At 57.3% G+C, this 27010-nt stretch overlaps 1 protein-coding gene across 6 annotated transcripts in view; it reads left to right on the top strand.

The window, feature by feature from the left end:
• ZMIZ1 (zinc finger MIZ-type containing 1) overlaps positions 1 to 27010 on the top strand; it is a 229402-nt gene that overhangs the window by 104336 nt on the left and 98056 nt on the right. For all 6 annotated transcript variants that reach the window (XM_032838922.1, XM_032838908.1, XM_032838890.1 and 3 more), the window contains 2 exons: positions 19033 to 19138; positions 24984 to 25097. In XM_032838922.1, coding sequence (XP_032694813.1) covers positions 19079 to 19138; positions 24984 to 25097 — 174 coding nt within the window. In that variant the 5' untranslated portion in view covers positions 19033 to 19078. The remainder of the gene's footprint in view (positions 1 to 19032; positions 19139 to 24983; positions 25098 to 27010) is intronic.

Below are 27010 nucleotides of genomic sequence, written 5' to 3'. Positions count from 1 at the left end.
CCTGGGCACATTTCCAGCTGTACTTAGTTCTGCTTCTGTTCCAGTTGTTCTGTCCACCCTGAACCACCTTCCCTCGCAGCCTGCACATCACCAGATCTGGCCTCCTGCTTCCTATTTTAGAAGAGGAAACCCATGCTGAGAGAGGACACATGACTTGTCCAAGGCCACGGAGAGTCAAGACAGTGTGGCCTTGGGGGGAGGAGGAGAGATGTCTCTTTCCCAAGAGACAGAATCTTCCGTTCCCCAGTGAGATGGGTTGAGGGATCCACATGGCCCTAGACCGAGAGCCTGGCAACTGTAGGGGCTGGGGACGGGCTCCCCACCAGAGCAGTTTTGGAGGGGAGGCCGAGAGCGCCAAGATCTTAGCTCCTTGACAGCTGTTCTTGGTGGAGAGGGGCCCAGAGGGAGAGCTCAGGGGCCGACCCCAGCCTTGCTGACCAGGCCTTAGTAAGCGGACACAGTCGTGGGGCCCCTCCCACCAGTGGGCTGTGTGCCTCCGAGGAGACAGGTGGTGAGCAGCCGCACTCGGCAGATGTGGTTGGGGTGTACTGTTATCGCCTTGCCTTCTTGCCAAGTGGAGGTTGGTGCCGAGGGGAAGGCAGCGCAGGCAGGAGAAACCCCAGCAACCCCACCAGGGCAAAGGAAATCCTGGGGTTCCCAATCGGCCATCTGACACTCAGCTGCAGCCAGATCCCAGGGCCTCATTCTAAAATGCTGATTCCCCAGCCCACTCAGGGAGGCTGGGACAGAGCCCAGGAACCAATGCTTTTGTAGCTTCCCAAGCCCCAAACCCTGAGCAGTGCTTGCCTTGCTGCCTCCAGGGGCCTAGCCAATTTGCCTCAGGGTCTCAGGCCCCACGCCTTGAGCCTCTCTGCAGAGGTCCCCTCCCTGTGCTTCTGGTCCCAGGGTCATGTCCGCTTGCTGACAGCAGTACAGAGGGCGGGCCTGAAGCCAACCCTGGGGCCTTGTGCCTAGCCCTTCCCCCTCTTCCCTCTCATCCATCGTCCACCCACCCCGAAGCCCGCAGTCCCCATGGCATTTGTCCCCCACCATTGACCTCCTCTGACTCCGCGGCTGCGTGGCCCAGTCCCGCCTCCCAGATACCACCACGGCTACCGCCCAGCTCCCCTGCCCATCAGCTGAGGGCAGCCACTGGGCAAATCTGTCATTTTCCCTGCCAGAAATTATAGGTTTAGTACTAAGGGAGTCTGAACTGGAGGAGGAGGAGCTGGGCCTCTCACCCCTATGCCAACCCCAAGAGACACCTCACGGAGAGGGTGGCCTGGTGTGGAGTGCTTTTGGGGCTGGATGGGGATTCCTATAGCCCCATGTCACCCCAGCTCTGTGCATGCACATGTGTGCATGTGTACGTGTGCGTGTGTGTGCATGTGCATGCATGTGAGTAAGTGTATATACATCTGCATGTGTGTGCGTGTGCACATGTGTGTGCATAGTCTCCTAAGACACATGGATTCTCATACTCATTGAATTTAATCCTCCCAAGTATCATATAAGCAAACCAAACCCATCTTCCAGCTAGAAAAGACACAGCTCAGGGCAGTGGACAAGCCTGGATCGCACAGGAGACTAGAGCAAAGTCAAGATTAGGCCCACCCTGGCCCTCGGCTGCCCCCCCGTCCTCCCCCACAACAGGACAGCTCCTCCTTGCCCTGCACCGCTCATCCTCCCACCCTTGGGGATGGAGCTGCAGAAGTGACTGGGCCATCACAGACCTCCACAAAGGGCCCAAGTGTTGGGTCCCAGGGTCCAGTGGCGTGGGCCAAGCCACTGTGCTGGCTGCTGGGGAAGGCTCTGCGGGGCAAGGTGGAAGAAAGAGGGAGGGCATGTGTCCCTCTTCTGCTCGGCCATCACAGTGCCCCCCGGAGCCAGGTCTGGAGTACGGCTGCCCTGGGTTAGGGTGTGCGGAAGCTGGAAGCATCTTCCCAATGGTTCACCCACCCATGGGGTGACCCCAGCCAGAGCCAAACTTGGGCGCCCCATTATCCACTCTGGAGAAAACTGGAGTGAGTGTCTGTGTGTCAGGAATGGGGCCCAGGGGCCCGTAATGGGTTTGAAGATTGGAGGGAACACAGTGGAGCTCTGGAATCAGGTTGCCTGTGCTGGGGTTGGAGCCCAAGTCGCATAACATCTCTGAGCCTTGAGACAAACCAAAAGCACTTAGTGCAGAATGATGGGGTAAACAGTGCATGTTCGATAAGTGTCAGCTAGGGTCCCCCTTCTCGGTTCTGCAGGTGCTAACGGGCCCTGCTCCTCACCACTTGACCAGTGAGGACTGTAGTGTGAGAGCTAGCATGCAGTGGGACCTGCAGGGAGGGACCACCTGTCCCTTCTGGGACTTCCTCAGGCCCGGGATGGCTCAGGAGCCAGCATTTCTGATGAGCAGGACTGGGCCACAAGGTCGGCAGCCACTCCCTCGGCTGAGCTGGCCCTCCCAACGGGGCCCATTTCAGGAGCAGGGAGCATGAGGGAGCCAAAGCTGGGGGAAGGCCGGCCTGTTCTTGGGAATTCACGGCATGTCTGCCTGTCACAAGTACCTCGATAGGGAAGATTTGTGGGTGAGATTTGCAATTCTGTTTTCTCTGAGGGTTATAAATCAGCTGCGTGCACACCCGGCTACAGCGTGGGCCTGAGGCACACACACGCGCACACTCACACATGCACGCAGAAATGCAGTCCGGCTCCTGCCTGCCATTCCCTGGGATGGGAGAAGGAGCTCTCCAGGGAGCTGAACTCTAGGAAGGGAAAATCATAGGTCCCCAACTACCGCCTAGCCTTATTTCCCAATCCCTGGGACATCCTGCCTCCCAGAATCATCCTGAATCAGGCACTCAAGACTGGGAGGCAGGATGTCCCAGTGGTTAGAGAAATAGCACATCACGTGGGTTACTAGTGTGAGCTCAAGAGTCTGCCTGGCTGAGTCCAGACCTTGCCCCTATGCCTTACTAACCATGTTGCTTACAGGGCTCTGTGCCTCAGTTTCCACATCAGTGAAATGGAACAAATTATAGCATGTACTTTATGGGATGGCTGAGGAATAAAATAAGTTAATATGTATAGAATGCTTTAAATACAACAGCATATCGCATGAGCTCCGGCGGGCCTGGCTACTCGTCACCATCTTCATCGTCATTAGTTAAGAGATGTCTGTATTTTGGCATCAGACTCGGCTTTCAATCCCTGCTGTGTGAACATAGGCATGCTACTGAGCCCCCAGTCCCTCATCTACAAAAGGGACCATGACGCTCTATCTACTTCATGGGGCTGTTCTGGGCATAAGGGAGGAAGGACATGATATCTGGCCCCCAGGCCACGTCTGCTCCCTGGCTCAGAGCCTCCAGGTGGCTCTCCTCCTCCGCCTGTCTTCCTGGGAAATGTGTAGAGGCCGGGGGAGGCTGAGGGGAGGGGAGCGAGGGGCTGAGTTCTGGAACTTCTGTCTCCTTTCTGCCAACAGGGGAGTCGGTCTCCAGCCGGGGCCACTCTCCTGTCCCTGCCCCAGGCATAAGAACAGGCTCGGGGGCTGGCAGGTGTGGCTACCAGCTCTGCTAATCTCTTAGTGGGTGGCCTTGGGCAGGTCACTTGACCCCTCAGTCTCCTCCAGGAGGAGTAGCTGTGTCTGCTTCGCCAGGCAAGTAGAGGGTGGGTTAAATGAGATGATGTGTGTGGAGCATTTAGCATAAGCCCTGGCAGCCGGCTAAGTGCTCTACTACAACGGCAGGGCCCCTGTCCGCCTCTTCTCCTTCCTCCCACCGGCCTGCCACTCCCACCCACATGTGGTGCACCGATGGTATCTTCCCTGGCCAGGTATTAAATGGTCCTTTCTGGGAAGATGGGCCCCCAATTGCAGGAGGTACTGAGGACCCCCCTTGAGGGGCCCTAGGTAGAAGGAGATGAGCTCAGAAATGTGGACCTACTCTCTTCCAATACAGTTCCCCCATGCCAGCTGCACGAGGCCAAAGCGTGCCCGACAGGAGGCTCGGCCTTGCTGGGCCCTTGGCCGTCCACCCCAGAGCCGTCACTGCTCCCTCGGGGTCCTCAGGTACTGTCACATACAGGCTCGTATCCAAGCTGTTTCTGGCATTTTTACCTGCTCTGTCCTAAAGCCCTAGGAAGCGGTGATCTGAGGATGAGTAGCTGTGTGCACAAGGGTAGGGGGACGAGAAGGGGACGGGGGTCCACTGTTTGCCCCTCCCCCTCACCCCCCAGCTCGTGGCCCAGGAGAGCAGGATGGTAAGGCCTTGGCCGTGGGTAATTGTTGGGAGCATCCCAGGCCAAGCCTTCGTCTCCTGGCAGAACTTTGGAGGCTGGACTTCTCTGTTGCCAGGGAAACCAGTGTGTTCCCTGGAAAAGGAAACCACAGTGCTTTGGCTGTTAAGAACCCCCTCTCCCCCCTCCCAAAAATAAGTTCCCTCCAAAACTGATTCCCCAGAAACTATTGAGTCGGCAGCGTCCCACCTCCTCCCCGAGCCTGCTGAAATGATAGAAAATGAAATCTGCCCCTGACCTTGTGCTTTTCACCTCTTTCTTAAACATTCCACTGTAGCACAAGGCCATGTTTTGTTTTTTCTTATTTATCTTCCTCCCATGCCAGCTGGGGCTCGGAGTCCTTCTCTCCTCTTGTTGACTGGAGCCAGAAGGGGAAGGACTTCCACATTTTTTTTTTGTTCAGCTGTCAGCAGAAATAAAACAAGCAGGTTTATATTTGGAAAGCAGAGGGTCTCAGCCACCAGATCGCTATGTCCGGGATAAGTCACAGCCTTCGTGTCCCCTCACGGCTGGAAATTTGATCTGCAGATTTGGGGTGGAGGGGGGGTGGTTTGCAGCCGGCCTGGCTTTCCTCACATTGACTTTTAAATGGCATTGGAGGGTCATGGGTGGTTCCTCAGCGGCTGACAGCTTGGGGCCCAGGGGCCCAGGCCAAGATGGTTCTTCTTAGAAAAGAGTCCTTTGGGAGGACCTAGAGTGGTCAGGCTTGGGCAAGGTCTGGAGAGCCCGCATTTCCCTCCCATCCATCTTCCGACCCTGTGCAGGGAGGCAGGGGGCCCTCACCCAGCTGCACCAGCAAGGCACCTGGGTCTCTGAGAGTCTCGAGATTATCTAAGGAGTGGGGTCTGGACTCCCGGCCAGACCACAGTGAACCTCTGCGTCATCTTAGTAGGAGACAAAGCCAACACAGGGAAGGAGGGAAAGAGAAAGGTGGCCAGTGTTCACTTTCAAGAACCCCGAATGCTTTGGGGGATACGGTAGAGAAGGGAAAGGATGTGAGGGGACCTTGCTCCAAAACCCAGACACCCCCCTGCCCCTCTTGGGCCTGGGTCTCCCCCTCTGAACAACTGCCTCAGGCCCGCCTCCTCCCAACGCCCACTCGGGCCTGCCCCCCACCCCGTCCCCGCTCTCAGGGCCTCTTTGTTTTGGTGATCTGAGCAGTTAATTTTCCTCCTAGAAGTGACTCTCTGTTCCGTAAGTAATTTTAAACAAATTCTGTTCCTGCCTGTGCACTTCCGTGGGGTGGGAGAGAACAGTGGGAGCTGGCCGGGTTTTCCACCATCCTCTCCTTGGCCACAGAGGGTCTGCAGGCAGGACTTGGTGGGCGGGGGCCTTTAGAGCCCCGGGCAACGAGGGCACAGCACTGTGTCCCCGAGATCAGCATCAAGGGACCTAAGACCCAGCCCCGGGTCAAGCATGTGGGTCCCGAGGAGCCATTTTGATGTGTCCTGTCCTCTTCGGCCCCACGCTGGATTTTCAGCAGGTCTTTCTTGGTGACTCCTGAAACCCTCTGTCAGATCTCGCTATTAGCATGAGGCTCTAAGAGTGTAGAGTAAACTAATGAATTACAGCATGATTACGCAGCACATAATTAACTTTGTAATTAATATGCAACTGGCACTTAAGCTAAAACACTGCTTATAGAGACGTACGGCGATAGTAAATCACAGGTCAGAAATAGCACTTTGGAATTTTCAAAAGAATGAGCGTAAGCAGGGAATCACTTAAGGCAGCAGGGCGAGTTAATTAAAAAGCAGATGAATTGTGAGCGTCCTGCTTTATCTCAGTACCCTGTCCCTTAAGAAGGACCCGGATGCCACCCTTCCAGACTGGCCAGGGTCTGGTCGGAAAGAGACCGCCGAGCATGCAGTTGTTTTTCCAAAATAAGACAGGCCTTCCTGGCCCCTTCCTAGTAACCAACCCCCCACCACCACCTTAGCCCTCTGCCCAGTCCCACTGCCCCTGCTGGGAGCCACGCCCTGGCCCTTGGGATCTGGCTCTACCTCTCCTCCTCCAGACGGTTTGTGAGAATGCCCCCAGCCCAGCCCTGAGTCTTCCCCAGGCCGGCCCCCAGTAGTGGGTGCTCCCAGGAGGTGGATTGGTATAGCTCATGGGCCTTTGCCTGGATTCTGAGTTTCTAGAATGCAGAGATGTCATCTCACTTTTTTTTTTTTAATCCTTTCTTCCCTCAACCTCCTGCCAGAGCATTAAAGCTAGAGAATGCCTTAGAAACAATCTCACCCACCCCCTTTCGCCAGACAGTCCAAGGGAGGAATGTTGTGGTCACACAGTGTGGCATTGGGCCCATGCCTGGTGGGAATCCCTACCCTGTCCTCTGTTCTAGCTCTGCATCAGGCTGGGGAGGCCTTTGAAGTATATCAAACCCAGGTTCCCATCCCAGGAATTCCACTGTCCTGCTGTATGACCTTAGGCAAGTTACATAACCTTTCCGGGCCTCCGTTTCCCCATCTGTGAAGTCTGAGCAATGATGCCCAACTGCTTGGGTCAGTGTGAGGATTAAGAGAAGTAATGTGTGTGAAAGGCCAGGTGCACGCCTAGTGCCCTTGGTGACCCTCAGGGGTTTAGGGGTGCTTGGTGACATCTCCATCAGCCCCATCCTTCAGGGGCTGAGAAAACAGGCCCAGAGAGGCCGACTGTGTGTCCGAGGCACTGCATGTACGCTGGCATGCTTGGGACCCCCCCGGGCCGGGAGCCCCCTGAGAACAGACCTCTTGCCCGCCTGGCCCACTTCAGGCTGGGCACAGCTGAGCAAGTTAGCAGAGAACAACACCTGGGGACAACTGACCTGCAGGCCTCTTCCGGGGCCACGTGGGGCCGGCCCCTCTGCAAAGCCCCAGGATGGTGCAGAGGGAGCCTGGCTTAGGGGTCGGATGCTGGGCTTCGAGGCTTGACAGATGCAGCTTCAGATCCCAACTCTGCCATTTTGTCAGCGGGGGCGAGTTCCTTCACCGTTTCCCGTCGCCCTTTTCCCGTCTGTAGATGGCGCTCGTCCCTGTTCTTCGGTTATATCGTTACAATGATAATGCACACGAAACGCCCAGTGTGCTGCCTGACGCACGGCGGATACTTAATTTTGTTCTCATTATTACCCACAACTACCAACAGAGGCTTCTGAGTGGCTGCCGGAGGGCTCCCCACCCCCACGGCCTCACGGGTTCTCTGAACTCTGGCCTTCTTGGCCACCTTGGCCTGTGTCCTCCCTTGGCAGTTCTTGGCTTGGGTGGGGTGGGGGAGGAGCCTGTCTCTGCCTCAGACAGCTCATGTGACCTTCCACTCTGGTCTTTGCCCTGGCCTGGGCAGCTCTCCCCACCCGGGCCAGCCTTGCTGGGGGCGGGAGAGCTGAGGGCCACTACCCCCGCCTTCCCCCTGCCCAGGGCAGGCTCCAGGTTGGTTGGGTGTATCCGGTTGGCTGTGACACCGGATTCAGAATCCAGGGCCCCAGTCCTCAGGGGTGGTGGCTTTCATATCTTGCCACAGGTGCCCTGTGGCTTCTCTTCCCACAGACACTTCAGCTTCTGGTCCCCCTCCCTCAGCCCTCCAGCCCGCCTGTCTTCCTGTCTCTTCCCTTCCTGCTGCCTGGTCTCTACCCTGTAGCCACCCTCCCTCAGGTCAGAATTTCTTAAAGCCAGTTCCTGGGAAAACTAGTTCTGTGGGATTTTCAGATGTGTTTAGTGAAAAAAAGTGGTTTGTGATCTAGTAACTTTGGGAAAAACCCAGGTCTTCAAGGCGCTGGCAGGGGAGAGTGCCTTGGGGAACTCCTGGAGAGGGCAGAATACACAGCTTGCCTCCGACTAATCAGACCAGAGACTCCTTGGTTTAGGGAGGCTCCCGAGGGCCTGGTTTCTGAGGAACCGGCAGGCCGCAGGCAGCCTCATCCCCGGTGTGCAGGGCTCCGCCCCTTTTTGCCCAGAATAGGCAGTGTTCCCTCTGGCTACCCTGCCTCCGTCCGTGACACTGCCCACCTGGACAGACTTCTCCTGGGTGTCCAGGCTGCTGTCCTCTCGTGGGAGGAACAGAGCTCAGATCACATGTTGTGAAGGGCCAACCTGACCGACCTTCCATCTGGAACTTTCCACGACTTGCCTTTGCCACTCGGACAGAGCTGATGGGTGGGCGTAGGGTTACCTCAGCCGCCTGTGTCCGCAGAGGCCCCTGCTTGAGCCCATGGGGTGGTTCCCAGGGTTGCCTGTGTGAGAGGAAGCGGGGTGGGGGAACAGCCCCTCACCACCACAGAGCACAGCCCCTTTTGTTGTCAAAACTGAACTTGTGCCTAAAATGTTACTGCAACTAGATTTAAAAACTAGGGTTTTTTGTTTTTTTTTTAATACGCTTTAAAAAAAAAAAAAAAGGTTTAAGATCTTTAGTGTCTAGGGCGGTGCCATTTATTCCCCCAACCCCCACAAGCAAGCACGGGCTCCTCTCTGGCCCTGGTTTCCTCCTGCCTGTGATGGAGACAGACGATAAAGCCCACCTGGGCCTTGTGTAGCGCCAACACTCGTGTGCTCGGGCTTCCTATTCCCGAGCTCAGTGAACTAAGCAGGCTCTGTTATTACTGCTTCCGTTTTACAGACCAGGAGCCTGAGGCACATGGAGGATAGCGCTTTGCCCCAGGTCCAGAAGCTAGCAAGCGGCAGAGCCAGAATTTGAACCCAGGCAGCCTGGTGATCTTGACCGCTGAGCTCTACTGCGTGTGTAAGATGAAGGGCTGCGGGGCCAAAGGAGGTCCCAACGCCAGTGCTCTGTGAACTGTCGAGTGCCTTGAATGACCAGCGTGCGTGGCAACACGCGGCTTCAGAACACCTGGTGTGAATTTTGTCTCTTAGCTGACATTCAGGAAACATGTCTTCAGGTTGCCTGTGGGATGCCTGGTTTGTGCCCGGAAGTTTCCAGGGATGAGAGCCCCCTCCTCCCTGCCCTTCCTCCCTGCCTCCTCCCAGCCCCTGAGTAGCCTCCCACACAGCAACTCCCTGAGTACAGACCAGATGACAGGCACCAGACCCAGCCAACTCAGTCCCTGCGCTCCGGGCCTTCCAGAGCCAGAGGGCGGGCACCCTTGAAGGGTCAGTGTGCCAGCCTTAACCCAGCTGGGATGCCGAGAATCTCTGCATGAGGCCTGGGGACCTCTCGGTCATTCTGCAGGGAAGCCACAGGTGCTGGCAGCGGGAGAAGAGCCTCAGGTCCCCCGGCAGGCCCCCGAGTGAGGCATCCGTGCCCCAGGGAGCACAGACATGGGGAGGGGCAGAGAGTTGAGTTCGGGGCAACTAGGGCTCCTGAGGCCTGGATGGGTGTGAGCCCTGGCCCCATCTCTGACCCAGAGTGGGGTCTTCAAGGCTCTGCTTCAACTCCACCCCACCCCTACTCCTGCCATGGGCCTCCATTTCTTCATCTGTAAATGTTAGGATAGGCCTGACCAGATGTGAGGATCCCTTCTGGATCTAAGGCAGGAAGACTACTGGGTTGTTGTTGTTGTTTTTTAAATCATCTACCATGTTTAGTGCAAATAATTATCTGCTTTCTGATTCTTTTGTTTCCATCTCTTTTGTTTCCGTCCTTAACTTTTTATTTCTTGAGAAGTTTAAGAAAAAAAAATCTGACCATTCGTAGCAACTAGCTAAAGGAGAAGGCACATACAGTAAACACAGAAGCCCAGGCTTGGGAGGAACTACCGTCCTGGGTCAGCCACACTTCCCTGTGTGACTGAATAGAAATTACCCACCCCTTCTGAGCCTTAATTTTCTCATCTGCAAAGTGGTTCACAAGCTGCTGTGACAGCAGCTATGGTATGGGTTACTTGAAACTTGGCTCACCTGAGCGGTCCTTTTGTGGCCTCTCGGCTGAGAAAGAGCCTTGCTCTGACTTCCAGCGTAGGGGAAAGAGTACAAAGTCAGACGTTGAGAAGTCTGAGTGCGGGTTTCTGCTCATGCCTCGAGGGGGTGGTGACTCCAGGCTAAGCCCTCCCTTGCTGGGCCTTTCTCGGTTCACACCCCTTTCAAAGGTGGGGAGGGCATGAGGTTGTCTCCTCCTGTGTCGGTGCCAGGTGGGTTGAGAAAGGCTGGGCAGAAGGGTGTGTGGAAATAAATAAAATCCTAAAAAAAAAAAAGAAGAAGAAGAAGAAGAAGAAGGGTGTGTGGAGGGATGGCTGGCCGTGTCTGGGTTCAATGGGAAGAGAATGGTGGCTGATCAACTGTGCCTGCCGTGGGTATGGGAGGTAGGGGAGACGTCTCCCCTGGCCACCCCTGGCTCCATCCCCAACTTTATCCCACCCCCTGTCCTCCAGGGGTCCTCAGAGAACTGTCTCCATGCTTCCCCATCCGAGCCTTCAGAATTGCCGGCAAGAGCCCCGAGACAGAGCCAGGGGAAGGCCACTGCCTGAGCACCACTGTCCTGAGGCAAGCCTACGTTCCAGGCCTGGCGTGGGGCAGCACAGGCACGACTCCCTGTCTCTGCACCGTCCTCAGCACTCCTCAGGCACCTTCGTCACACGTGGGGCAGTTGGGGCCGGGGAGGAAGCGTCTAGTTGAGGAAGGCTGGCCGCGTCCCCATGGAAAGCATGATGGAGAGTGTAATCGACCAAGGTCCCAGTGCGGTCACTGCTCACTTCTCAGTAGCGGGACCTCGAGCTGGCCAGTGGATCTCCCTGAGCGCCGGTGTTCCCTTCTGTCGTACCATCCTGATGACTGGAACAGCTAGGCAGGTGTGGGATTCGGAGGCACAGGATGGGGTGAGGCAGAGACTCGAACGTCCGCACGTGCAAGCAAGCTCGGGACTTGTTCGGGTTCTCCTCCCACTCTGAGGAAGCACACGGCAGAGGCAGCACGGCCCTGGGGATGCGAGAAAACCCAATGTCCTTGTCCAGGATCGAATCTGGCCTTCCTTGGCCATTTGGGGAAAGAAGCTGTGAGAACAAGTTCAGTGTGAGGTCATGGAGTTGGGCAGGGCCGGGAGGGGGCAGGCAGGAGGGTCCGGGCGTCATCACATGGCCCGGAGGGATGAGGCACACCCAAGTGCAGCTGGGACCCGGCTGGCACTCTTGTGGGGGCAGTACTGACACATGTTCTCGCAAGGAAGTTATCCCGCCCTCTGGATTAGCATGTGGGTTCCAGAATAGGCTGTCCGATGGCTCTGCAGGGCCAGCCCTCATGAAGCCCTCACTCTGAATGGCGAGGGTGCGTCGTATTGTCCCATTACCCCCCATTGACGGTGGGTGTTCCTCCAGACCAGGGGCGGGTGCTCCGAGATGGGGTCACGGAGAGAAGTGGGCCCACCCTTCCAGGAGCCTCGAGTGCCAAGTCAAAGCCTCTGCCCCAGGCGGCCAGGAGGCTGGAGCCTTGTCGCGTCTTGGCAGGGGGGCACTCCCTGAGTGGAGGAGGGAGGAACTGGATGGGGAAGGGCTGTTGTCCAAATCAGAATTTCCCTTCAACTCCTCAGCCCCGGGGTGCGGAGAGGGCTGCCCCTTCCAGGTTGACAGTTGAGAACCCCCGGCTCAGGGAGTTAAAGTGGCCTCCCCCAGCGTCTCAGCTGGGAAGGTCTGACTGTCAGGGTTCACCCCCTTTCTGGGAAGCCTCACCCTGTGTGAGGCCTCCTCCCAGGGCAAGGGCCAGCTCCAGCTGCTGGGCCAAGAATGGGGAACAGCTGGTCCTGGTCAGCTGCCTGGCGTTGCCTCTTCCCTCCCTCTCCCTTCCCATCTCCTGTCGCTCTGCCCTTCCCTGACTTGCCTGCACTAGGACACAGAGTCACTCTCCTCTGACTGGCTTTGCTCCATCCTGCTCTCTTTCTCTGCCACCAAGCAGTGTGCCCAGTGTAGGCCACTGAGGAGTGGAGGAGCCACGTGCTGTGTGGCCGCAGGCCACCCCTGCACCTCTCTGAGCTTCTGCTCCTTTACCTCTGAGACGAGGATCGTCGTCAGATTAGATCGGTGCTTCTGTAGCCTCTGTCACTTTCATTCCATCTACACTATGTTTAAAGTGTTTCTTTAACGCACTTAAGTCTGCCGTTGCTTCCCAATTTCACCTCATCCTAAATAATTATATCCACCGGCTCACCAGTGGTCATTGTTCTAGTCCAAACACTTCACTGTGGAAATGCACAAGTTGGGCCCACAGACCACCTAACATCCTCCCTCTTCCACCAAATGTACAGGCATCAGCCTTTGGGAAGCTTAGACTGAGTTAATGGGAGGCTCTCCGAGGCCAGAGTTCCTCTGATTGGGGCCCGGTCATTGGATATTCAGCTCTTGCCACACTGTGGGTCACATGTATGCCCAGCGCTGGCCATCCGTCCACCTGTCTGTCCGTCCATCCGTCCAGTGAGCTTTGCTGAGCACCTGCTGCATACCAGGCCCTGGGCTAGGCTCTGGGAATCCATAACTGGAAAACAGCCCAGCTGATGGGGGAGACAGATACAGAGACATACCCCTGGTCTGGTGTCACCAAGGTGGTGTGTGAGCAGGACACTGGGGGTGCAGGAATGGAAGTGAGTGGCTGTGCTGGAGGAAACCAGCAAAGAGGGTCATGGTTGTCTCAGGCCTTGATAGATGAAGGGGACCAGGAATTCTGAGCTTTGGGACAGAGGCAAAGACACAGGGGTATGATCTTCAGAGCATGGTCCAGGATGCAGGGAGTAACCCCATGCGGAGGACACGGGACGGGGCTGAAGTAGTGAGAGGTGGCGGCCAGGCCAGGGAGGACCTTGGCTGACACCATTATAGACAAGGTTGGCGGGTCACTTGACATCTGTCCCATGACATCTGTCCGGGCCCATGACATCTGTCCCTCTTGGGAATCTGAATGCTGGTAAAGGGGCTAGACCTCCAGCATCCCCTGGACCTCCAGGCTCTCTCTCCCACCAGGCTGAGCAGTGGGTAGGTCCCAAACTCGCTGGTCCTGGCCATGTCTTGGAACGCAGCCTCTGCTCCGCAGGCTGTAGGTAAGCCCTCCACCCCCCCCACCACCTCCACCCCGCTGCCGCCCCTGCTGCCAGCACCGCTCGCCCCGGGGGATCTGAGCTGCAGATGTGCGTGGTGATTGAATCATTTCTGCACACCGCTGCTCACACAGCTCCCCTGGGGACCCCGCCACTTGCCTGTGCAAGCTGTCGGGAGATGTGCATGCTCGAGTGCATCTGTGCCAGCCCTTGAATGTGTGTGTGTTCCTGCACTTGAGTGTGCAAAAAGTGCCTCTGGATGTGAGCGTGCACACACGTCTACAGATGCCTCTTTCTGGGTACATGTGAGCTGAGTGTACCAGTTAACTTATTGGCCTCAAGCATGAAAAATAAAAAATAAAACCTCCTGATGTTGGTATAGCTGATGTGGGCCCACCGCCCTAAGGAACTGCCTCTAGCTCCAGCACCCTACATTTCCGCAGGGCAGCTAAGAGCACCCTGCTCCCCGTTTCCAGGGAAGAGCCCGCCAAGGGCCATGATGCTGCCAGGGGGAGCCAGCCAGGTGGGCGCTAGTCCCACTTGACCCTTGTCTCCCTCCATGCCCCCCTCTCTCCATCTCTGCCCCCACCCTGTCCTGCCATGAAGGGCATGGGACCAGGTGGTCCCTGGGATCCTTCTGGTTCTCCACATTCTCGCTCAGAGCAGCCCTCTGCGTGGAAGGGCAGCTTTCTCTAAACACGGCTTCTGTGCGAGCTTCCACCAAGAGTCAGCTCGGCCTGCTAGGCAGTGAGGCGTGTGGAACAGGAGCTTGGCCCTTCTGGACTTCCTGGGGCAGAAGACCACACCGACAAAGAGGTCACTAGCAGAGAGCACATATGTGTGGCGTGAAGCCAAGCTGAGCCTCGGGGGGTGAGGAGGCGTGCGTGTGCAATCTTAGGGTTCCCCGGACCAGGGGCTCTCCCTTACAGTTTTCGGGGCTGCCTTGGGACAAGCTTTGCAGTTTCAAGTCCAGCATTCTACACTTGGCTGAGAGAGTGTTTCAAAGAGCTGGAGCTCCTGACACAGGAATCCCAAGATGTTGGAGTTTGAAAGGCCTTGTTTTCCACACAGGGAAACTGAGGCCTGGAGAAAGGTATCACAGCACAGTCCCCCCAGACTCCTTAGGCTGCCCCAACCAGGAAGAAGGGTCAGAGGCTAGAGGGGGTTGGGGGCTTGATTGCTTAAACCCACTCCCCATTCAGAGACAGGCAGGCGGCCGGGAAGGGCTGAGGCCCCGGGTGCACCCAGAGCCAGGCCGTCAGCCATCTCCAGCTGGGAGGGAGCCCGGCCACCGGGGGCACCGGAGCTGCAGCCACGGAGGATTTGTAGCTACTTGTAAAAAGGCTTAAAGAAGCCCGAGGTCTGAGGAAGGAAGCAACAGCCAGGCCAAGCAACGCTCCCGCGGCGGAGAGCGACCTCTGCTGGCTGCCGGGCTTGCGCCGCGTCCCTTCACTGCCAACTTGCAGGAGACCCGTGGCCCGGGAAGGCGGGGACGGGCCTTGAAAGTGGATGAGTTTGGACAATTTGGACAGAACAAGAGGACCCTTCTTTGGGCCCAACACAGCCCTTGAGTGGGGACTTCCAGGAAGAAAAACACATGAATGGTGAGAAAGGCAGAGGGTCCGAATCTCAGCTCAACCCCTTCCTGGACGTGTGACCCTGGGCAAGTTGCTGCCCCTCTGTGAGCCTTTTAGGATTCAGTAAATTAGCAATGCACGGGACCTGGCCTGCTGCCTAAACAAGGCAGGTACGGGACACATGGAAGATTCCAGACTGCCCCACAATGAGCTACCTCTCCTAACTCCTTCAGCCCACCGTTCCCCTCTCCATGCCCAGCACCCTAGCCTTCCAGGCCTTCACCCTTTTTCTGTGTGGCCTGGAACCGCCAGCCTCATCCATTCCTGCTGTTAATAACCAAAATTTCCCACTGATCTCGGCAGTTTAAGACTGTCACCTCACCTGTGTCTCCTTCATCAGCTGGACGTTTTGTTCTTCTGTAGATTAAGACATATAGGACACACAGTTGTCCCCGTGATCTGTGATACCTTTCCTTCTTTCCTGCTCGCTTCCTTGCCAGTGTTCCAGGCCCAGACCAGGGGGTACTGAGCAGACAGGAACAGCCTCTGGCTGCCTAGGTGGGTCTGGCCTCCTGATGCCTGCTTAGGGCTTCCCTGGGTGGGCCGAGTGCCCCCTCAGTCTCCAGAAACGATCTGTCAGCCATTCAACAAGCATTTATCAAGGCCCCACTAGGGCTCTGACCCTAGATGAAAATGCTGTGTCCATCCTGGGAAAAGTCTACGTAGAGATAGAGTCTTGTGAGGCCTCCTAATCCCCACTCACCACCCTGCTCTACAAATGGGGAATCCGAGGCCTAGGAAGCCAGAGAAATTTACTCAAAACCCTCTGGGGCCCGCAGGTCCTCACTGGAGAAAGAGGGCCCTCAAGAGAGAGCCCCACAGAGCCGGTTTCCAGCCCTCTGGGTACTTAGCTTCATCAACAGCGCCCCCTGCTGGCCAACTGGGCACCATGGTTTGTCCCTGACTCCAGGAGTCCTGGAGGAGTGAACTCAGGCTGGGACTCTAGACAAGTAAACTCAGGAGAAATTCAGCCCCTGCCTGGGGATCCTCCAGGAGCAACAAGGAGAGCGACACTCTTCTCCCATGACAACTGCCTACCACATCGCAGCAATCTCCAGTGGGGACCCCCAGCCCCTCCCCCACTAGCGGCACCAAAGTCTGGGTTGTAATGAGAAAGCCCGGATTCTCGAGCTGGCTGCTGCTAAAACCTCTGAGCCTCACTTTCCTCATTTGTAAATGTAAAATGGGGATATAGTAACGGTGTCTGTCCACGCCCAGTGCCTGGACCAGCGCCTGACTTACAGCAGGAGCTCGACAAACAGTCACCTACTGGGTCATGTGGAGTGAATACTAGCTTGTTAATCTCTCCATGGCTTGTAGATCTGGCAGAGGACCCAGCACTGTATAGATATTGGAAAGTATTTACTGGGTGAGTGGGAAGCATGCATGGGTGGGCACGTGGAGACTAGAGGTGTTTGGATGGATGCGTGGATAGGTGCCTGGATAGACAGAAGGACAGACAGGCATTTAGGTGAGTAAATGATGGATGGAGAGGTTGGTAACCTGGGGGTATAAACACGTGATCGGTGGGGTGTATGGAGGGGTGTTGGGGGGTAGAAAAAAGTGAATGTGGAGCACTCCCCCTCCTTTTCCCTTTTTGTGGGAGAGCTCTCAGTTTGAGGGAACCCAGAAAGCATTTCTCAAAAGTGCAAATGCCCAAGTGACCCAGAAACTCCACTTCTAAGAATAGGCTCTCCAGATTAATTCACATGTGGATGATGTGGCCGGTATAAAAGGTGATCTCGCAGGCCCGTCTGCACTATGGATTTGGGGACAGCTCCAGGCTTCATCACTCCGTCTGGAGCACGAGCCCTCTGAGCAGAAGGACCTCAGCCAAGGCCTCTGACCTTGGGGCAGTGCCTGGCAGGGGTGGACATTCAGAATTTGGTTGGGTAAGTGATTCATCCGTGCCTAGGAATACTGGGCTGCTATTAAAAACTGAAAAGGCTCTTTATAGGACACCTGGGGGACTCAGTCGCTTAAGCGTCTACCTTCAGCTCAAGTCATGATCCCAGGTTCTTGGGATTGAGTCCCCACATCAGGGTCCCTGCTCAGTGGGGAGCCTGCTTCTCCCTCTGCCTGCCTCTCTCTCTCTCTCTCTGACAAATAAATAAATAAATAAAATATTTTTTAAAAAGGCTCTTTGTATCTTGATGTGGAATAAACATTGAGATACCATTCAGAGGAGAAAAGCAAGGTCCAAGTCGTGTGTATTAGAATGTTATTTTATGTGGTTTCTTTTTAAGGGGTGGCAGGGAATAGTACCCATAGATCTTTGCTTCTCTGAGCCCCTCAGGAGACTGGTGACCCTGGTCCTACCAGGAAGGCCATCTGGGGGCTTGGGGACAGAGCCAGAACATCACTGGACTTTGATTTTTGAACCATGCATGCCTTTCTTTCTTTTTTTTTTTTTAAGTTTTTTTTTTTTTATTTATTTGACAGATGGGGATCACAAGTAGGCAGAGAGAGAGGAGGAAGCAGGCTCCCTGCTGAGCAGAGAGCCCGATGCGGGGCTCGATCCCAGGACTCTGAGATCATGACCCGAGCCAAAGGCAGAGGCTTTAACCCACTGAGCCACCCAGGCGCCCCATGAGCTGCCTTTTTGATACAAATGGAACGATAGGAAGTGCTTGGAAGGAGCTGTGTGGTAAAGCGCTCCTTGGAAGTACAGCCAGGCCTTTCTTCCCAAGGTTGGGCCCTGGCATGTTCTGCTGGAAGTTCCCTCAGCGGGGGGGGCTCGCGCAGGGGGCAGAGTCAGGACGTGGAAGCAGACAGGCTCCTACGGGTCGTGGGGACTTGGGTGATCTCAGATCTCAGACCTTCATTTCCTCGTCTATAAAATGGAGATGATTCTAGTCTTACAGAAGAGTAAAGGAGAGGATGCAGGGCCCCAGCGTGCGGGAGGTGTCTGGTAAATGGGACCTTTGGTGACACCGCAGGAGCTGAGGGGACTTCCGGGGGGCGGTGCCACAGGAGCTGAGGGGACTTCTGGGGGACAGTGCCACAGGAGAGCGAAGAAGGCCGAGGGCCAGGGGCTTCTGTCCAGCACCCTGTGTCTGTCACTTGAAATGCCCACTGGGTTGTGGGAAAGCAAACCCAGTGACCATGGGCAGATTTCTGCATTGGCCCAAAGACCTGGGCCACTGAGTACTGGGTAGACTCTCTCTCTCCAGCTCTCTCTCTCTCTCTCTCTCTCTCTCTCTCTCCATCTCTGCCATTGCCATTGTGGCCTCTCTGGGGAGGCCCAGGGACTCTGGGGACTTTCTGGAGTGAGGGGGCTTCCTCCACCTAGCTTACCCCGCCGGAAGAAAGTCACATTCATGTTGGAGTTCTCGAGGCCCACAGCTATTCAGGAAGTGAGCCTGGTGGCCGTGACGTCCGTGGACCCTGCCCTCTGAGCCACAAGCTGGCAGCCAGAGCCCTAGTTCCTGGCCTGGGCTCTCATACTGGCTCCCTGTGCCACCGTGGATGACTCCCGTCCCTTTCTGAGCCTCAGTCTCCTTTTCTTGGAAAGGGGGTGGCACGGACGCCCACCCTACTTGCCCAGGAAGGCAAAAGGAGAAATGGAATCGGGGTTCACAGCATGAAGAACTCGAAAGCATGGGGGGTTTGAGGTGGGGGACCATGGTACCCGTGGCAGGTCGCTGCTCTTACACCACACACTCAATGAGGGCCATGTGGCTCGACCCCTCCACGTGGGTGCTCACACACATACACGTGTGCATGCACACTTGCATACACACAGAGCCACGTCAGGTAAGCTAAGCCTTACCTGAACTGGGAATCCAAAGATGGGGTTGCCATCCCCATCAGCCCCCAGCACACGCACAGGTGTGTAGAAATGAGTGTGCCCGAGTGTGCTGTTCCGTGTCCCGTGGTGGACATGCGTACTCCGGGCTGACGTGAGTCACTCACAGAGAACACCCAGGAGCACCTCCCGCCCTCAGCCCAGACAGGCTTCCCCTTGGGCCAGGCAGCTGTGCCTGAAGTTCCTCCCTCCAGCATGGGGCTGGCTAGGACAGAGGCCACAGTGGCTCCCAAAGGGGCCTCAAACCTGCTGGGAGCCACTGGGCCCAGCATGTCTGTCTGTGTTGGGGCTGCAGGGTGGCTGTGAGGCTGTTGGGCCTGGTGCAACCCCAGTGACACATGCCGTCTTCTGTCTTCACAGGCTGGACGTTCATGGCTCTCGGGTAGAACCCAGTGAAACGGCCAGAATGAATTCTATGGACAGGCACATCCAACAGACCAATGACCGACTACAGTGCATCAAGCAGGTGGGTGTGTGGCCTGCACTCACGCCTCCTCCCTGCCCAGCCTGGCACAGCTGGTGAGGGCAGGGCTGGCAAGACAGGCAGAGCAGGAGGGGTGCTGGCCTGCACTGTGGAGCTGGGCCTCTTGGGTGCTGAGTGGAGGTGGTGGCAGGCCAGGGCTGACTGCCCGGGGTCTTTCTGACCACCCCATGGTCTCTTGTCACCCACACTGACATTGCACACCAGGGTTCATGTGACAGCTCCACGCTGTCCCTTTCCTCCCTTCTTCTTCCCTCCCCTCCCCTCCCCTCCCTTTCTCTTCCCAGCTGTGTGATTTGGGGCCAGCGTCATGCCCTCTCTGGGCTCTGCTGTGCCATCTGGGCTGCTGTGAAGATGTAGTAAAGTACTTAATCTCCTTCCCAGTCCGAAGCTCCCCACCCCTCTGCTTCTGTGGTTCTCTATAAAGAAACAGAAAAGGAAAACTTCGGAGAAATTAGATCACGCTACAGAAAAGGAAATGGAGGCACAGAGAAGGGAAGGGGGTCAGCTGAGGTCACACAGCCCAGCTTCACTCGTGCTGGGAGGGCCTCATTCCTGAGCACAGCAAGCTCCCTCATCAGCCCATGCTCATGCCACGTTCTAGGGGAGACCTTCCCGCCAGCGTCCTCTCTGGATTGTTCAGAGTGGGGCAGGTTCCAGGTGGGCTCAGAGCCCCCACCTCCCCGCCCCCTCGAGCCTGGTTGAGCCAAGGCTGGCGGGCGCCCCCCAGTGTTGACCAGGAGTGGCGCACCACCCTCTGGGCGCAGCCCCCTTAGCAGCCCTGCATGGAGGTGCCTGCGCCAACTCCAGAGTGTTACCGTACTCCAGGAGCGAGCGAGATGGTAGAAGGGGCGGAGCTTTGACATCAGGGAGACCCGGGCCCAAATCCTCACTCTTCCACATGCCCACCGTGTCATCTCAAGCCTGTCCCTTTGTTTCTCTGAGACTCAGTTTCCCCAGCCGTCCCATGGGTCCAGACTGTCACGGGGTGGCAAGGGCTATTATCCTGTGTCTCAGCATCGGGGGAGGCCCTAGGCTTAGGCGGCTTAACAGGACATGGGTCACCAGCATGGGCCGCTGGCCTCAGGAGCCCTGGGGAGGGAGTGCTCCCAGCCTCACTACCCCCACAGCCTGCGCTCCCAGGGCCCCGTGGAGCTGAGGCCGGTCCTCAAGCACTGGGCGTGTGTCCTCTCTTAAATATCAAGCAGAGCTCTCTTGGAAGCCCAGGCGGGGTCTGAGGAGAGGAAATTGAAGAAGACCCGTTACAGATTGAACCCAGCCCAAACAGCTCCGCCGAACGCCAATGACACCTCTGCTCACGGTCACAGAGTAGAAGCCAGACGGTGCCCTCCTTCCAGCTCCTCCTTGGGACTCTGCAGGGCTCTCTCCCAGCTCAGCCTGTGGCCCAGCTTCTCCCAGCCCTGAGGGGCCGCTGTCAGTGGCCTCCACCCCCAACAGCACAGTCCCACCACCCAGTATGAGCCCCTCCTTGCGCTGGGCACAGGCTCCTCCTGAGACCTGCCCACGAGCTGACCTTTCTCCCGTGGCTGGCTCTGTGTCCCCGGAAATCAGGGCACACTTTACCCCCTCGGAGTGTGGCCCCCAGGGCTCAGATTGACCCATCAGCAAGTCCAAGCCCCCATTCTGCCACTTGCTAACTACCTGACCCTGATTAAGCCACCACAGTACCCCACTCAGTCTGGAGAATGACATCAGAAGGGACGCCCAGCCCAGTGTGTGCCAGGGCAGCTGGAAGGCCAGGGATCCTCTCAGCTACCCTCCCCGGCTGGCCAGCCCACACATGTGTGTACACACGCGTGCACGTGCACACACACTCCCAGAGCTCTGCGCTGGGGCCAGACCCTGCTGCGTTTGCGAGGGTGAGCAGACTGTCCAGATGACCCCCTGGGCCATCCAGAGCTCCCGACACCCCCACATCCCCCTCCACACCTCCGGTCAGACACAGCTCGACCCTTAATGTCTGTCTGCTCCGTGGCTGCTCCAGAGGGCAGCGCGTCTGGCTGAAGACTGTTGATCCTCAGACGTCCCCTGTCGTAATCAGAAGAGAAAGGCAAGCAGGTCTGCGTGCTCTGAGGATGACAGATGCGTTGGCTGGGCCTCGCTCTGGCTGGTGGGTCTGTGGCTCCCATCAGGGGCTTTGCAGCCTCAGACTCCCTGCCTCACTTCTAAGCACAGCCTCCCCCCCCCCACACACACCCCACCCACTCCACCCTGATTCTCGCTGTTGCTCACCCCGGCCATCCCCCAAGCACCCCACGGCCTCTCTTCCCCCCCACCAGCTGCCTTTCCCCTGTCTCAGCCCCAAGGACTGGGAGAACCAGTGCCTTCTCTACAGTGGGCCCACTCAGAGGTCGCAGACTCATCCGGGCCGCACGTACAAATTGGCTAATTCCTGCACAATGGCCTCCCCCAGCCCCACGGCCCTTCTGAGCAGCTGCACCGCCCATCTCTGAGCCCCGCTGTTTCCTGGGCACCCAGCTGCCTCACCCACCCTGCTCTTTCTCCCTTGGGCCCTCGGCCCCGTGGGGCACATATCAGACCTGCCAGGCTTAGTTCCTCAGGGGCAGAGAATGTGCTGTATCCATCTCAAAGTCAGCAGATCCTAGCGCAGCACTCAGGCCAGGGCCCACAGAGGTTGAGGGAGATCAGGGGAGAGGTGAACTTCTGGATGGATAGACAGATAGGTAGGCAGATGAATGGATAGATGGGAAATGAATAAGGTAGTGAACGGTTGAAAGGGTAGACAGACGAGGGGATGGATGGATGGATGGATGGATAGACCGATTCGTTTTTGGAAGGATGGACAGGTTGTTTGGATCACAGGTGGTCTAATCAGAAGATGCATTCATCACTTGGTCTGTATAGCCGATCCAACAGATCTAGGCTTTGGTGTCCCGTAATCCTGCCCCAACAGACCCAGTAGCCAGTGAATATAGCCCAGATCTTCCCAGGAACTGTGGAGACAGGCAGTCGGTCTGGTGGGAAGTGAGACATTGGTATCCAGGAACGGCCACTCCCAGGGAGGCTTCTGCCTATGATTCAGATCTGTGCTCCCATCCCCAGACCAAGCTCCCCCACCCAGCCCTGGCTGCTCCACATGCCACTAGGGACCCGTCCTGCAGCAGCCAGGTTGCCGCCGACACCACGGATAGACTGACTTTTGGACAGTGAACAGCTTACCTGTTCTGCACGGACCTGGCCTCGGGCCAGTCTTGAGGGTTCCAGAGGGGGACAGGGCACTACTTCTACCCTCCAGAAGCTCCTAGGAGAGAAAAAACTGGACAGAGGTCAGAGCAATAGCCGTCTCCACGGGGCCCCGACTCTCTCATGGGGACGTCATGATTTAAATTGTTCCCGAGCCGTGGGGCAGCCCTGCAGGCTATGGACACCCCATCTCACCAGTGAGGGGTCTGACGCTCGGGAGCACACCCAGCATTGTGGGGCTCGGTGGCCGAGGTGGGGTTTGAGCTGGGTCACCCGTTTCTGTGCAGGCCAGTGACCTCATAGTTGAAACGGGAAACAGAAGCCCAGAGAGGGGCGGGGGCGTGGCTGAGGCCACAGAGCTGCTGAGCAGCAGCCACTGAACGGGACACCCGTGTCCATTTTATCAATAAGTTGCACCCACCAGTGACCACCCAGAGCCCCAGCTGAAGGCCACATGAGGTGGAGAAGCTTGGAGGTGGGCCGGCCATGATACGGAAGACGGTGTGCTCTGGGGGCCAGAACAAAACCGGGCCCCTGAGACTGGCCTCAGAAGCCACTTGTGAGCCCAGAGCCCCAAAAGGGGGTGCCAGGAGTGAGGGTGCTATGGGCAGGCCGCTCTGAGAGCAGCATGTGGTGGCTGCTGACCCTGCTAATTGGGTGTGACATCAGGTAAATAAACGGAATAACTCAGTTAGCCAGGGGAGGCTGCCAGGCAAAGAATGAGCCGATTTGCATGGCTTTCCATGTGGAGCAGGGATACCCCCTCTTCCGCACCCCCCGCGCTCCGTAGCCTCGGAAGGGGCCCACGTTAGAAAGCGAGCACAGAAGGCAGAGGGGAGAACTCCTCACTGCCCTCTCAAAGGGCCCCGTCCTCCATGCGGAGGCTGCTCCCTTCTCCTTTGTGTCAAGGGCCGGGAGCTCTGCCTTTGCAGAGAGAGCCTGTGTGAGCCAGGGCTGAGGGCTGCTGAGTGCAGCTGTGCTTCCAGGAGAGACTCCAGGAGCCAGAGTCAGGGCCAAGGGCAGCCCCACGTGGGAACACCCCACGCGCCAGGCACCGTGCCAGGGGCCACATGAGCCTCGTCTCGTCTAAGCCTCCCCAGCCCCGTGATGGAGGGCTGTGCTGCCACTTGCTTGCCCTCTTGCTCGCCTCCACCGCTCCCTCCCCTAGGGGCACCATGTTCTAATTCATTTCACTGTCTTCCATCCATTTTTAAATCTTTCTTACACGAACCGTGTCGTAGGAATAGTCTTGAAGCCCTGCACAAAGGAAAGAAAAATTCCCACCACCAAGCCATGATCCGTCATCCCCCTTTTACAGATGGGACGACTGAGGTTCGGGAAGGTGAAGGGACGGTCCTGGGTTGGCAGCAAGCAGGAGGCGAAGGCAGAGGGAGCCCCTGGGGCCCTGTTCCACAGGGGCTCCCACTGTACGTGCCATTATTTCCCAATTCTGGGACCTGGCGGCTGCTGAGACCCCAACCCCGCCCCCGCCCAGCCTCCTTGGCTTCAAGACAGGCTCGAGCTGCAGTTCGGAATAGAGTGCCCACCCCAGGGGAAGCTACTGTTCCTGTCTCTCCTAGCACCAAGGCAACAGGGGCCTTAGAAGGTCCCACCATACCCTTTGAGGCTGGCTTGTGCTCTGACCCTTATATCATACCCTAGATGTCTCTCTGGAGGATCCACGGTCTCTGACACCGATTCCTGGAATTCTAGCTCTCCCCCTGCGCTGCTGTGTGACCCCAAGCGAGTCACTCATCCACTGGTTTAAGTCTCGACTCAGCAGGGCCTGGGAAGACCTGGACAGGTGTTAGAGAATGAAGCTACCTCACCCACCCTGGCTGCCCTGTGGCCTGGGTCCAAAGCAGGATCCAGAGGCCTTGGCACCAAGATTCAGTCTCTGCCGACTCAGATCCCCTGACTGGGAGGGGCTTGAGCTCAGGCACGGACCCCTTCTGACAAGGCCAGCAGACTGGGCCTGGAAATCTGGTTTTGGGAAGCTAAGCCACGTATGCCAGACCCTGGTGTGAGGATATCCTGGGCATAGCGTGCTTGCACTTCAACTCCCAGTCTGGCTTTGGCCCAGAGACCTCTCTCTAAGCTGCCTGACCCTGCCCTATTTGGCCATGGCTGAGCTCCCTCTGCAGCCAGAGCTGGTGGGCGCCCGGACCAGGGCTGTGCTAGTGGTAGTGGTTAGTGGGAGAGGCATCAAGAAAGACTCTCCAGGGCCTAGCCTGCCCTGGCTCGGGGACAGCCAGCCTCCAAGCATGGGGGCCACAGGCCACCCTCCTGAACCCTGCAGAGTTCACCTGCCCCCACAGCCAGCATCCAGAAAACACTTTAATATTATTGTCTTTCTCTAGACCTTGGTGTTACTATCTCTGTAATGGGGCTACTAATCCACATCCTGCAGGGATTAGGTGGGATGGATGCACAGGGAAAATGAATGACAGGTTATTCGAGAAGGTTCCTTCATCCTGGCACCAGCCCCCCCTTCTTCATATTTCATCCCCAGGGAGTCCTGGGGTCTTCGCCGCCCCAGACCCATGTGCCACCCCCACTGGCCTTGTTGCTGGGGCTTCATGCTGCCTCCTTCCCTCTCCCACAGCACTTACAGAACCCTGCCAACTTCCACAATGCCGCCACAGAGCTGCTGGACTGGTGTGGAGACCCGCGAGCCTTCCAGCGGCCCTTTGAGCAGAGCCTGATGGGCTGTTTGACGGTGAGTCTGCATCCGACCCCTGACCCCTGCCAACCTGTACTAGTGCCAGGGGAAGACGCCCGAGGGGCTCATGTGCCTGTCCAGGTGTTGGAGAGGACCCAGACAACAGGATGAGAGATAGAAAGACACCAGTGCTAGAGGGGACAGCCCTTCTGGGAGCGCCCCCCAGTGTGCACCTTCGGGGAAACCATTCTGATGGGGAGACACAGCCCTCGGGATGGTGTGGGCTCCCCACACTGGATGGGAAAGCGCTGGGCCCACATGGGGGAAGTACCAGGTCTGATGAGGGTGGATGTTGCCCCCGAAGTGAAGCAGAGTCATGGAGGGTTTGTAGCCATCCTTTTATCCAGTCCTTCATTCATCCAGCTGGGCAAACATCTGTAGAGCTCTTTCTATAGTCATCCGTCCTTCCATCCTTCTACCCATTCACAGAAGCATTTATTGAGCTCCTCTTATAGCCATCCACCTATCCAAATAAACACTGACTGATCCCTCATTTGTCACGTCTGGTCCCCTCTGCTAAGTCCTAGGGAACCACAGAATAAGACTCTGCCCAGCCCGAGTCCCTCTAGCGGGGGACCCCGACGTGGAAAGAGAGGGCCAAGAAAGTTGTGTGCAAGGAGAAAGCAGCAGTGGGCAGGGAAGCGCCGGCGGCCTGGGAGGTGGGGCGGCTGGCTGGAAACTGAGGCGGGGAGCCCCAGACCCCCCTGCTGGAGTTCCCGAGCAGCCAGGCAGAGTGAGCACGTTCTAGGTACTTGGAACAGCATGTGCAAAGGCCCAGATGGACCACAGAGCCCAGAGAGCTGAAGTTCACTCAGCTCGGTGAGGACCTAGGACACAGGCTGGGCAGAGGCCAGGCCCGGAGCTTGCCGGCGGACAGCTGCCTGGAAAGAGCTCGCGGCTTGCGAACGACCCCAGCCACGTGAGCTCGAGGGAGGCTTGGTGGCCAGCGAGGGCAGCTGCTCGGAAGGCCCTGAGTCAGCTTTGAAGAGAACATGGGTGAACAGATGGCCGCAGAGCCTCGCTGCCCCAAGACTGGGGAGGAGGGGCCGAGGCGGATGCCGGGCTGGGAAGGAGCAATAGGTAAAACACGGGGGTGCCATGTTCTCTGAGAAGCTCCAGAGAGGAGGGCGGCGAAAGGCCCCAGCACAGCCCTGGCCTGGAGCAAGAGGAGAGCGACATGGTCGTGGGCTAACCTTTCCCGGCACCCCTTGTGCCTGCCACTGAGCTGGGCCCACGACACACCTTCTCACTGAGTCCTCACACTCCGTGAGGCCCGCCCTGCCATCATCCCCATTTTCTAGAGGAAACTCAGGCTTGCTGAGATGGCTCTCCAGGGTCACACAGCCAAGACCCCACTGCCTCTAGAGAAAATGCTCCTGGCCCATAGGGATGTCAGCCAGGTGTGCAGCTGAGACCCTCGGCGCTCCCCCGTTGGAGGCCAATGCCATCTGTCTCCCTTGGAACCACCAGGCCAAATCAGGCGGCCGCCTACACTCCCCCACCCTCCTCATCCTCCAGCCCTCTGGGATCCCCTCCCTCTACCAGCTCCTGTAATCCTCTTTGCAGGGATCCTGGTTCAGGCTAAGCCCTTCGGGCAAGGACAGATGTTACCAGAGGCCTCCCCCATTTCCATCCCAGCTGTTGGCAGCCATAAGTGAAATGAAGTAGGAGGTGACGACCACCTCAAGGTGCAGACAGACTGGCTGCCACAGCCTCCCAGCACCCTACCCAAGCCTGGCCCTGCCTGGGAGGTAGGGATTCAAGCTGTATCAGACAATGGCCCTGGGCTGGCCTGGTGGGCCTGGGGGCACAAGATGAGCAGTGACTGGCCCTGCTCCAGCCCCATCACTCATTTATTAATTGACAAGCATTCACCGAGGCCCTGTGCTCACCAGAGGCAGAGCAGCAAG

Source organism: Lontra canadensis, unplaced genomic scaffold, assembly GCF_010015895.1.
Source record: "Lontra canadensis isolate GAN:19392208 unplaced genomic scaffold, GSC_riverotter_1.0 scaffold3, whole genome shotgun sequence".
Lineage (NCBI taxonomy): Eukaryota > Metazoa > Chordata > Mammalia > Carnivora > Mustelidae > Lontra > Lontra canadensis.
This window is presented reverse-complemented; position numbering and strand designations above follow the sequence as displayed.